The sequence below is a fragment of the Xiphophorus maculatus genome, chromosome 6 (assembly GCF_002775205.1).
Source record: "Xiphophorus maculatus strain JP 163 A chromosome 6, X_maculatus-5.0-male, whole genome shotgun sequence".
Taxonomy (NCBI): domain Eukaryota; kingdom Metazoa; phylum Chordata; class Actinopteri; order Cyprinodontiformes; family Poeciliidae; genus Xiphophorus; species Xiphophorus maculatus.
The window spans coordinates 28,429,590-28,442,918 of record NC_036448.1 but is presented as its reverse complement, the minus strand read 5'-3'; the positions used below and the strand labels follow the sequence as shown (position 1 = coordinate 28,442,918).

General features: G+C 39.9%; 1 protein-coding gene across 2 annotated transcripts in view; it reads left to right on the top strand.

Annotated features, from left to right (window-relative positions):
• The first annotated feature begins 9,775 nt into the window (after window positions 1-9,775).
• The window catches only part of kcnq3 (potassium voltage-gated channel subfamily Q member 3), a 58,300-nt gene continuing 54,746 nt past the window's right edge, over window positions 9,776-13,329 (top strand). The window contains exons 1-2 of one of the 2 annotated variants that reach the window (XM_023335313.1): window positions 9,776-9,958; window positions 10,233-10,667. In XM_023335313.1, the coding sequence (XP_023191081.1) occupies window positions 10,354-10,667 (314 nt within the window). In that variant the 5' untranslated portion in view covers window positions 9,776-9,958; window positions 10,233-10,353. The other variant, XM_023335314.1, reaches the window with a different exon arrangement.

The window sequence follows — 13,329 nt, the reverse complement described above, 5'->3', positions numbered from 1 at the left end:
CATGACTATTAATGTTAATAGCATTTACATGACTTTGTGATTGCTGTCTCACTGTTCAGTGTTGCCTTGACTATCAACTGTTTATGCAACTGTTTGCATGAATGTTAGCATTAGCATAGCTCAAGAGGTTCTTGACTGTTAGCTTGACTATTAGTGAAATTTTAGCTCAGCTTTCATTCTGTTAACGTGACTTTAATTAGTTAGCTAGCTTCACTGTTTTGAGTGTTTAGAGCGCTGTTAGCTTATGTATAGCTTATATTAGCATGACTGTTTCTTAAAATAATTGAGTTTAACTGTCACGCTAACGGACATTTGACTGAGTTCTACCCTGACTGTTAGGTCAAAGGTCAATCTTGAGAATTAATGAAGGCAACTAAACCTCTCATCCAAAAGTCATTTTTAGTTCAGAAACTTATAGGTTGGGAGTTTTAGGTTTATAAACTGTCCTCAGATCAATCATGCTGATTGGGAATTAGAGCTTCACTAATAAGGCTGAAATGTTTTCAAGATAACAAAAGTCCAGTTACCTTCCTTTAAAACTCTTACCCTGCTCTGAGTGACACACCAGAGGTTAGTATTAGCTTAATAAGTAGGGAAGCAGTTAGATTAAATATTAACTTAATTGTTGATTTTGCTGTTAGCTCAGCAATTAGCTTGACTGATGATTATGTGTTGTTAGCAGTTAGCGTAGCCTCTCTCATACCTGACCTTAGTTGACGGATGTTTAACTGCTGCTGGTCGACCAAAGTTAGTTTGTTTCTTTTTTAAGTGAACATATTCCTCTCATTAATTCACCAGCTACTAAAATCCTGACTTGTTCTCTTCCCTGATTTAATTTGTGCTGCTTTTAAGCTGCAGCTGAAGAAAAATCGATGAGCTGTGGCTGTTTTTTGTTCTGTTTGCGGCTTTAGGCCGTTGTGTTGTGATGCTCGGCCTCAGATTCGGGTCCTCTGCCAGACTTTGATCAGAAGCTCCTCTCTGCCCAGAGGACATAAACTTATTCTTCAGCTCGCTCTTCTCTCCTTGAATCTCGGCTGAACTCTCCTGAGTCTTCACTTTCCTCTTGAGTTGTCACCTTAAAAAGCTCTGAGGTCGTTCCTCCTCTTCCTCGCCCTCCTCTTCCTCCTCTGTACGCCTGCAGGAATCGTTCTGCCTTCCTGACGGCTTCACTCTTTTATTATCCAGGCTATATTTGGACTGAGCTGTATGCGCTGTACAGCAGGATGTTTGTCTTTACTGCAACCTGCAAGTACATCAAAACTCCTGGAGCCTGGAGCCTGGAGCCGCACTTTGGTAATTAATTTCTCCAGTTTTACTGGAAAACATCTTTATTAGTTATTGTAACCCAGAAATGAGTCGATAACTGATAACCGATCAGGCATTTGCTGGCTGCAGATTTCTGATTTATTGGTAATAAAGCCCCTGCTCTGTGCAGTAACTCAGTGTTCGCTTCCCACTTCCACAGCTTTTCAAAATGAAGGCGTGTTTATTTATAGGCTAAGGAAATGTGTTGCTCATCACTGAGAGGAAATAAACTCAAAAATAAAATCATGCAAATAAAGTTTACAGCTCATGGAAAACATCAGCTGTAGGTTTCTGAGCAGTTTTAGGAAATGTTCAGAACAAATTCCTTGGTTAACCAGAAGACAGTTTTGACTTTGAATAGGCCATTTATTTTTTTACATTCTATTGCCAGATATATGATTATGATCTAATTGGTTAAAATGTAAACATTTTTCTAGATTATCCTGAGATCATCAGGGCATAAATCTTGTTTTTCTGTCATATTACGTCTAAACTAATAAATAAGTTAACATAAAATTAGTCCATTGCCTCAAAAATGTAAAATCTTTCAAACTAACTCCTTTTGCATTGATTGAGATTTTCAAGAATTTATGGATATTAAGGATTTGATGTCGGTGTTAAATTAGATAACTTTAATGTTTCCTAGGTTGAGTTGGATGGATGGATATGAATGTAAACGATATAATCTGTAGAGAATTATTTTAAAAATATGAACAAGAATCAAACCCTGGAAAATTACAATCAGATTAATGACTTTTCCTTAATCTGTAAACCGGATTGTCTCTGTAACGAACAGACCAGAGGAGGACCGAGTGTGGCGCCTTGTGGAGCTCCGTCAGTAATACTTTATCTGATCTGAGAACAGAAACAGAAAATACTGCTGATGTGTTCGCAGCACTGGGAAAACTTACAGGAAGCTGTTGTTTTAAAAACAAATCAGTCTGAATAATCTATGGATACTTTTATCTGCTCATGTTTCTACAGATGTAAATACGTTTTAGCTCATTTCCTTTTGGGTTTTGCTTCATTTCAGACATTTAAATCTGTATTTGTACTGTATATAGTTTAATTTTCCCCTGATATTCACCTTTAAAGCAGATTTAATCTAATTTTGTGTTTTTTCTGATATGAATTAGCATCATTGTTAAATTTCTGTTTTTCCCACAAATCTGTAAATTCTTAATTAAATTGTCTGGAAGCAGCTTAGAAACCATCAGTGGTATTTAACAGCTGATTTAACTGGTGTTTACTGTCACACTGGGACCATTATATCAGGCTTAATGGCTCAGAGTGCTTTGCTCATTCTGACTGACTGGTTTTTGTGGTCAAAATGGTTTTAATGGATTTAGTGGTCGATTTTCTTCCTGTCCTCAGTTTTGAATTAAATTCTCTGTTGTTTTTATCAGTTTCTTTTTCTTAATATGATGATTTTTCTCACTGACCCAGTTCTTCGGCGCTGCTGGGTGTTTTTTTCCTGACTTTATGAGGAGCATTTCTTCAGTCAGACGGCGTACGCTAACGTCTCCTAGCTTCTCCTCCACATGAAAAGGCCTCCAGCTAAATGTATAATTCAGGCTGAATGTCTCTGGTTGTTTCTACAATCATCCAGGAGGTTGGAAAGGCCCATCAGATTCGTTAATATAGAGTCAAAGTTCTTGATTGTGGAACCGTAAACAGATGATGGTTCCTAAATATGTGATGCAAGTCTCAGATATTTACAGCTCATTGATTACTGCTGCGCTCACACAATGAGGTGAGGCTTCCAGATCTGTAAGTATTCCTCAGTCCTAATCTTTGTTCAACTTCCTGTTTTATTGTCTGCTGTTTTCTTTCCTCCGTCTCTCTGTGAGATGAATTATTTAACCTGCCTTCAGGAACCCTCCCTGTCCCCATCTTTGTGTCCTGAGCTGCAGCCACGGACAGTTGCGGGGTTTCCTCTGCAGCAGCGCCATCAGAAGCAACCAATCACAGGAGGAATCTGACTCCTGCCTTCGTTTTTATAAACTGCTGCCACAGCAAAACGTCAGTAAACTTACAGTGAGCTCCGCTGTTGCTTTTACAGCTAGCTGTACAGTTAGCTGATCATTCTGAAATTCAAAGTTTCAAGTTAAACACAAAGCACATTAGCATCCTAGCGTTCCGATTAGCATGCTAATGTTTTTATGCAAATAGTAGCATTAAGATGCTACGGTTAACATTTTGATGCTAACAGCACCTTTAGCATACTAAGCTTTCAGTAATGTCTATAAGTAGCATGCTATTATATGTTTATGCTAATGTTAATATGCTAATGTTTTAAGGCTAGTACAGAAATTAACACACTAAAGGTGACATAACAGTTGGTTAATATTAATAGTCTGAAATTATGCAAAAACAAACGTTAGCACGCGAACATTTCATGCAACAGTATTAGCCTATTTCCATGCTAACACAAAAATTAGCACACTGACATTAACATTCTTTCCTAGCAGTTTGCTAATGCAAAAAATAGCACACTAATAGTAGCATCCCAAGCCAACAGTAATATTAATATTTCTAATGTAGGTTATGGAAATGTTAGCACACTGGATGGACTCCTGACTCAGCTGTTCACATCTTCTGGTTCAAAATCCAAAAGCAGAAAGTTCTCCAGTGAAGTGGGTCAAATCATTTTCAGATAGCAGCGGTTATGAAAACTGAATTCATGTTGAATAAATCCCCTCAGGTTTCAGGAATCATTTCTGCATCCTGCCAGCCTTTATTTTGGATTTCTAAAACATAGAAACATGACCGGCAGGTTTTATCGGTTTCCTGCTGCGTCCATTAATAATGACTGAACAAAAAATACAGCAGCATGTTTTCTCACTTCCAGCTGCATTTATTGTTAACAAACACTGAGAGCAGAGAACTGTCTGTGAAGAGAAAGATGGCAATGTTGAAACTGGGAGAAAATGGAAAATCAATGTTGACCAATCCATAAACATTAGGACCGTCTGGAAGACGGAGAAACTGAGCAGCTGACCGCTGGATGGAGAAAACGTTTGAGAGCTGGGAAAGAGTGGAAGCAAAGACTCGTCACCTTCTGTCTTTATTGTATGTTATTAGGAAAATGACACGATTTCATTATTGCTTCAGATGGTTTCTAGGCTTTTTGGAGCAGTTATTTTTAGATTTTCTCTCTTCTTCTACACTACTGAGCTCTGATATAACATGAAAAAAACGAGATCAATAAACAGTGAAGGTCTGAAAATATTTGATCTGAAAGTCAAACTGATCCTCGCTGCTCTTCAGATCGAAGCGATGAATCTCCTGGAACCTCCTGGGTTCTGGTTCCAGGATTAGTTGCGTGTTGTGAACTGAGGTCACATGGTGATTTATGACGCTTGGTGTGAGATTGATGTGTTTGTTTTGTTGTTTCTGCTGAATCGGCAGATCTGATCCTGTGTCAGTCCTGCAGAAGACGACAGCTGGACTCATTTTTCACGGGAGCAGTTTGATTCATGGCGGCTCTACGTCCATGTTGGGCTCCACCGGGAAAATCCACCAATCATCTCAAGGTCAAGACCAAATTAAATCTCTTTGTTTCTACCTTTAATTTATAATCTCATGTCTAAAATCAAATCTGTAAACCAAAAAAATATTTTTTTTATATTTGCTGCATAATTAAGCCTAAACAGTCCATCAGATTTTATTAAATCTAATGTGATGAAACTTGTAAATCATATTTAGATCAAAATTAACTTCCAGTTCAGCTACAAGTGGTTTGATGATGTTTTTCTGGCTGAACGAATCACAAAATGATAGATTAGACCAAATACAGACAAACTACATTAAATTAATGAAGCAAACACTATTTTTAAAAATACATTAAAGTTAACCCAAACATAATACAATACAAGAGATGTCATACATGCTAACTAGCACACCAACTAGCTAGCTAGCATGTGTAAACCATTCGCAGAAGTCTGATTGCTGTCACATTTTTCAGTAGCATAAACAACCAGGCATCAAAAATCTGGATGCAGTTAAATAATCTGGATGCAGTTAAATAATCTGGATGCAGTTAAATAATACTCAGAGAGTTAAATCAGGATCTGCAGCAGGACTGAGCTGGACTTGAACTGAAGGGTTTTAACTCAGGCTAACAAGAATGCAAGAATGTCAGATTAATTTTGGGCTTTTACCAAAGTGTGAACGGTAATATTTCCAAAATAATAAGACGATACAACTTTAAACAATCTCATTCGGGCTTCAATATAAGCATCCTTTGTTTGTCAACCTGCTGAGTCTTCCAGCTTTTCTGTAAAACCAAATCTGAACTAGTTTCCGTTAACCTCACTCCCGTCTACAATGAGAGGATTTCCTCGCCCGTCTCCTCCTCAGCTGGTCGTGTCGCTGAAGTCGTCCCCGTCTTCGTGTCTTTTAACCCCGCGCCGTGAAAGTTGGATGAGCTGGATGAATAAAACATGGCGGCTGAGGAGTCGGCCACATCATGCAGATATAACGCAGCGCTGTAATGCCTTCAATTATTCACCAGTTGGGTCTCTGACAAAGACCCAGGAAGGATCCTCACAGTCTGGGTAAACAGGAAACAAGCAGTACCTGCAGCAGCATGCTAGGAAAACATTCACTCAGAAGAAAACACACATTTTACTAAAAAGAGATGTCTGTTGTCTCATGATTTGGTTTTTTGAACTTTGGTTTAGTGTTGCTGTAATGAAGTCTGGATTCTACAGCTTGAAATGCGAAAGCCACATCAACGATGGAAATTATGCTAAAATTGAAGTCATGCTTTTAGCATTTTGTTCTAGCAAACCTGCAGCTGTGGCTTTGGCATTTTGTTGTAGTTTTCAGACTGAATACATTATACAAAATTAAACCATTTTACCAAACCACTGTGGCTTGTTTTCCACAGAGTAGTAAAATACTTTACTACTGTAGTTAATATTTAATCTAACTGCTTCCCTACTTATTAAGCTAATACTAACCTCTGGTGTGTCACTCAGGCAGGGTAAGAGTAAATACTGTACTTGTTGCATAACTAATAAAATGCATTTTAAACTTCATCTAAATAAATAAAAATATGTTTTTAAGTCTTATAAGGTTGGTTTGGACATTTACGTCTATTTAACCACTCAGGATCACCTGAATTCAGTTGAACTATTATGGTTCCTGGTGTCAAGTTGTCACTAAGCCTAACTTAGCATTTAGCAATCAAGTCACCTAGCTTTCCATTTAGCTTAACCTAGTTTAGTAGCATGTTACTTTAGCAACAACTTTTAGCTTTGCAATCTGTTAGCTTAGCTTTGCAATATGATCAACAAACTTCATTGATCAATAACACCATTTAGCTTAACCTAGACTAGCGACATTGTCAGTTAGCTTATTTTAGCAACAATGGATTTTGTAAAATTTGCCAGTGGTTATTTACACTTTAAGAACATTTGTTGAATTCTAACAATGAAATTAAGAAACAATTGTTTAGCACTCCTCCTCCTGCTTCTGGTGAAGCTCATTCTGGTTAAAATTGGGCCGATTTTAGACGTTACTAAGCCTGAAAGTCATAAAGAGCTCCTGAAAAGTAGAAACTGTGATCTTGCAGAGTCTTTTGAAGGTTTTATCCTGCTCAGGTTTCTGTGTGTCGTCAGGGAGGATCCCGCCGGTCCAGTCAGGAGTCTCTGAACTCTCCTGTCACTCCGATGTCCAGCTCAGCCTCAACGACCTCGCCACTCAGCCGTGAAAACTTCAGGAGCGGCAGCATAATAAAACTTTCAAAAACCTTCTGGCACAAGACAACGGTGACGAGGCGAGAAAGCAGGAAGACCTGGAAAAACCCAGAGGGTTCAGAACCGGCTGGTTATGAAACACAAACAAATCACAAACGTCTTAAACAGGAAATGACGTCAATAACAAAGTGAAAAAACAGAACATATGGAAATTATGCTTAAACTGCTTCAAAATTAAAGTTATATAAACATTTTGTAAGTTTAAGAAAAAACTTTGAGCCAAAAGTTTGGAAAGTTGGAAATTCAATTCAATATTTTTAATTTAGCTGAAAAATACAGTGACCTAATAAACAAAATATTCCCTTTGTCTAGTTCTAGCAACGATAACTTAGCTTTGCAGTATGCTAACTCAGCTTAGGTTAACAAAATGGCTGCCTCGCATTAGGCTAATATAGCCTAGCTTAGCATAATATCAGTAGATCACTTACTTTAACTTAGCAAGACGAGCACTTGTATACTCAGTTGGCTTTATTTAGTCAGGCTAAATACACAGCTAGCTTAGCAGTGTTTTAATGGAGCTAGCTTAGCAATATGGTGACTCAGCAACATTTTCTCTTAGCTTAGCAGCAACAGAGTCACTTACCCAAGTTTAGAAAAGTTGCAACTTTGTTCAATTTAGAGAAATAATTACTTAACTTAATTTGGCAGATTAGTTATTTTTCCTAATTTGGAAAAATGTCACATTAGCTTAAAAAAAGGATTGCTTATTTAACATCTAAACTAAGGAGTCTGGATCTCTTTTTACAAACTAACAACATTATAACCCCTTCTGTCTTTTTGTTTTATCATAAAGTCTGACGTCTTGTTTTTTTTAAACCAACTTTGAATTAAAAATGCATAAAACACAGTAATTAATAACCGGTTGCATGTTTTTCAGTGTCACATACAGTCTCTTTTTTTGCAGCGCACAAATAAAAACATTTTCATTGGATATTTATACAGTTTAAAAACGCTGGAAAGTAAACAGGGAACAACCTCACTCCATCTCACTGTGGTAGAGGAACAAAGATTATGATTTGTTTTATAAAAAGGAATTTTTAGTCATTATTGTCTGCTGAAAAAAGGAAGAAAACATAAAAGTCTGCAGAAGATTTTATGTTCCAGTTATTTATCCAGACTTCAAAAAGATACAAGAACCTGAAGGACATATTTAACAAGTATGAAGAGAGCAGAATTTGCTGCAGTAAAGTCTAAAAAAAGCCGAACTCCAGCAGGAGGATTGATTTTTATGAGTAGCTATAAGAAGCAGCGCGGAGTCTGAATCCCTTCTGTCCCTGGGAGGCGATTCGGAGCCACCGTGACTCACCGGATCGTCCTGTACAGCAGAACCAGCACACTGGCAAATCATTGCTTTTTCAATTACTGATCTGTCCGGCCGCTTCTCATCCAGATAATTAGTCAAATCCAGCGACCGGCAGCGGTTAAGTAGCTAAAGGGCAAACAGACGTCAAACCAATCTATTTTAGGATTTCTCGGCTCCTCTGGGTGAATCCTGGAGCAGACGACAAAAACCTGCAGCACAGAGAAAACATTTTCACATGTTGGAAGGGAAATAATCTGACAGTGGAACTACATTTTTTAATTAATAGGAGGGAATTAATGACTAAAAACAAGATCTTATATCTTCCTGATAAGTTTGAAATGTTTTATAAGTTAGTTTTGTTTTATTTAATGTGTAATTTAAGATATTTGCACCAGAAACTAGAGAAAAATGCTTGGTAAGATTTTGTGTTTTTACAGTGCAGATGGACTTTCATCAACACAAAGATGAAAATATCTTCACTAAAAGGTTTGAATGTTAGTCACAACTAAAAGTCATCGCTGAAGAGTTTATCTTTACAATAACATCTGTTTTCTAAATAAATTTAATGTCATGATCTTTTTTCTTTTGGCCCAACAGTTTCTTCATAAAGCCACTGAACCTTTCCCCGAAACAACATCATAAATGACACAAACTGCAACAAATCAAATTAAAATAAATACAAAATGTAAATTTAAATATGAATCCAGAAAGTAAAAGTCTTACTATAAAAGTTTTCAGTTACTGAGGATTTTACTTTTACTGTTGTAGACAAAAACAAAAACATAGTAAACCATCATAGTCCAGAAGCAACAATGCTTTAAACAAATGAAAAACATGAAAAATGATAAATGCAAACGCAACAGACATGAGAAATAATTCCATATTTCATTTGTTTGAAAATGATTTGACCTGAACAGCAGAATTAAAGAAAATCTGAAGATTTTCAGGATTTTTGGTTTAAATAATCTAATGAATCCTCAAAAAAAAAAAAAAAAAGGTTTGGAGTGACGAAGTTTGGAAATGAATTTTCAGCGTCGTTTTGGCGCCCCCTCCCGCGCGGCGCCCCTGTGGGTTTGGTGAAGTTCTGGTTTCACAGCTTTCTGAGGATTTTCTGCTGTTTCTCACTAAAAGGACCAACAGTCTGGTTTCTGTTGAATTATTATGTCAGGAATGTACAGAAATTTGGTGAAATATAGAAATTCCCCTATAGATGTTTACATGAGAGAGCGCGCACATGCACGTTACTATGCGTAGCAAGTCCTCGGGCGCGCGCATCCACACACAGCTATGTCAGCTGCGTTTTTCTGTTGAAGAGGAGAACCGCAGCAGCTATCAAGGTGTGTGTCGCGTTCCCGCGCGGGTGCACGCACCTGTGAGTGTGCGCGCACGTCACGTCGGCGCCGGTGCTGATGAAGGCTGGTTGTCATCATCTTCTTCAGTTTCAGTATCGAGCTCCTTCACGCAGCATCTCCGCTCCGCTTCCTCCGGTCTCCACCCTCCTCTTCCTCTCCCTCCGCGGTTCCGCTGCAGGTGGATGGAGGCTGGCAGCCCCGGAGGCGCGCACCATGCTCGGACTCGGCCGCTGGTAGGGCTCGGTGTTTGTTCCTGTGGGCTGGGAGGCTGGATGGGGATGTTTCTGGGTTTGTTCCTTCATGTCAGCTGTTGGACTCACCGTCTGGTTGATATTCATGTTTCCAGACGTGAAGCCGCAGCGGTGAGTTTGTAGAGTTTCCTCGCAGCAGCAGGGCGTGTTTTACGCACAGCTCGGTTCTGGTTCCTGTTGGCTGCAGATGCCGATGCTTTCTTCTCCTCCTCTTCCTCTCGTTTCTTCTTCATCCCCGCTCCTCTCTGTCCTCCAGGCGCACCGCTGAGGACCTCCCCGCCACCCGGAGACCTGCTCCCGGATTGACCCGCGGCTGAACACCGGGTGTCTGGTCCGGATCATGGCATGCTGCCCTCATCGGCCCTCCAGCACTGACCATGGGGCTCCGGTCCAGGACTAGCGGCTCCGAAGAGCAGAAGAAGACCTCCGGTGCTCCTCTTCCTCCTTCCGGGGACTTACTGGACCAAAGCGGCGGCGGAGGAGCGGACAAAGATGGGGCCCTGCTGCTTATGGGCCGGGAGGACTTCAAGCGGGGCGCTCAGGGCATCACCATCGGGCTGCTGGCCAAAACCCCCCTGAGCTACACCCGGCCGGCCAAGAGGAATAACATCCGCAAGAGGAAGATCCAGAACCTGATCTACGACACGCTGGAGAGGCCGAGAGGATGGGCCCTGCTCTACCACGCGTTCGTGTGAGTAAATACCGCTCCGGGTCCGGTTCCGGTTCGGCTAGTCATGCAGGTGTTTGCTGATCATTTCGCACATCTGTTGGTGAGAAATGAAGCTGCGCGTTCTGAAGAGGAGCCAGGCGAAACTTCTGACCCAACAAACTACGGAACGGGACGAGGGCCACTGAAAAGAAATTAAAAATGAATTCTGACTTTAAACTTTTGAGATTAAAGTCAGAACTCTGAGAGAAAAAGTATTTTTCTGTTTTCCAGTGGCTCTAATTCACATCCGGTCCCTCCAGGATGTTGCGATGTTTTTCTGTGATTGTTGGATTTTACTAATCATGTCGCTGCAGGTGGAATAAAATACAAAACTCACAGATTCTTACATGAGCTCAGAAATGTTCAGAAATTTAAATGAACGTTCACATTTTCAGAGCACAGACAGTTAAAAATTTTGGATTGTAATTCCATTAACTAGCAAAGGATGTAAAGCAGCATCAGTATTATTGGTAACCAGTTTAATCTGATCAGCCATCACGGATTAACTAGTTAGAAAACATTTCCATCATGCAGCTTCATTTTCTCACGGTTCCACTGGAACCGTTCAGTTTTTACCTTTTGGTTATTAGATCAACATCACAAATGCTCTTATGGAAATGGCAACATTTGTGCATGAATAATTGAGATCATAACTTCCTGGAGAGACGAGCTAAACATGATATGAACTAGAACTGGTTCTGGACCAGTCTGAGCTGGTTTACTGGTGTTCGGAGGCTGGATCTCTGCTGGGAGGGAGTTTGGTTTTAAAAGTCAGTCAGAGGTTTGAAATATGAATATGTCAGCAATCAAACTGGGTGTTGGTGTTGATCATCGCCATGGTGACAGATGTTTATAAAATGAGTCAAAAACTAACAGCCATAATTTGGGTTTTTGGCCCAGTTTCCAGATGATTTATGGAGAATTACCAAAGTATTCACAACCTGTTGTGGGATTTTCTGTGATCGTTGGACGATCCGCCTGTTTTCCAATCAGCCGGTAAAATTCTGCGTCTGTTTCTCAGAGCTGTTGACCTTTGACCCCCTTCAGAGAACTCGTCTCAGGCTCTGATCTCAGACGCAGCGGTTTTTAAATGTCTGCGGTGAGGGGGAGCGTTTATTTTGCTCCGTTAATCTGATCTTGTTGTCGTTGTCTGCGGCTGGTAGAGGAGCGAACTCATCAGTTTGAACCAAAACTAACAGGAAGCAACTTGTTTCCTCCGACCGGGTCGGCTCACTTTTCTCCTTACATCACTGGAATCTGGGCCAGAAAAGTAAAAAAGGCTTAAATTCAGCTTTGATTTTATCTGTCAGAAACATTATTTGAATTTTGATCATTTCTCTGCTGCTTCTCTTCGAAGCTGGATCTGGGTTTGTGCTTCAGTTCGTCTCCAGTTTGATGCCACATTAGTCTAATTTAGCTGCTGCTTTCCGTCTTTTTGTATTTTTTCTTCTCATTCAGTATTTTAAATTGTGTGTTTGATCCAGGAATCCCTTCGGTTCTCTTGTCATGACTCTTTTTATTTCTGCTCCCTCCACCTCGAGCAGAAACCTGCTGTTTGCATCACGGTTGCCAGCAGCAGCCAGTTTTTCCTTCTGCTGATGTCGGGTGGGAGTCCGTATCAAAGTGACCTCATGTGTTGGTTCTGGTGTGAAATCCTCTCGCCTCTATGGATGCAGCGGCAGCGCCGCTCCTTTTGTTCTCCCTGTGATTTAATCTGCAGAGACAAACTCACCGGCGTTAATGGAGAAATCATAAAAATGCATCCAAATATTCACAGTTTTCTGAGGTTATTCATAAAATATGTTTTCTTAATTGCACATGAAGGCGTAAAGAGGCGTGACTCAGATGCATGCTACATATTTCCTTCTTCTGCCCTAATGGGAGTATTGGGAGCTGTGGTGGGTGGCGTCCCCAGCTTCAGTCGTCTGGCCTCTTCCCACATCACTCTGTTAATGCTGGACCGTTATTCACCAGAAATCTGAGGCTTCCTGAGACATTTTCAGTAAAAAGAAAGAAAAATCCTCCTCAGATTTGGCTGTAAATTGTTGGTGTTGCTGAAAATGTCCCACTAAACTCTGGGATGTCGAAACGTTTCTTATTTTACCGCCACAGATTGGAAGCATTAACATGCAGCTCAGCTGAGTCTCAGTAACTAGTGGTGGAAATGAATTAAAATGTAGTTAATTACATAGTAAATAACTAATTGGATTTTAATCAAAACAACATTATTAACAAAATAAGCAACATTTTGATGATAAACTGTTGAATGAATAGACATGTGAGCTCAATAAAGACATTTACGGTTTTTAATCTTATTGAGGTGGACGCTGATATTAGCATTAGCTGCTACATGTCAGCATTGAGATGCTATTTCAGATTTGAATACTTTGCTGACAGGCTAACTCCTTTTAGCACAACAACCTTTTCCTGCGTCCAATTAGATCGTTTTAGGAGCAGAAATTAACCCTCATTGGCTGAAAGCAGCAGCTTCATCGTCCATCGCTGCTGTTAGCAGATCTTCCTTGTGTTAATGTGGAAATGAACAAAGAAAGTTGCACTAAACGGAGGAAAACACTGAAGAAAGCGACACAGAAACCTCTGGAGACACAGAGAGCAACTTCCTTCTTCATGAAGTGGAAACTAA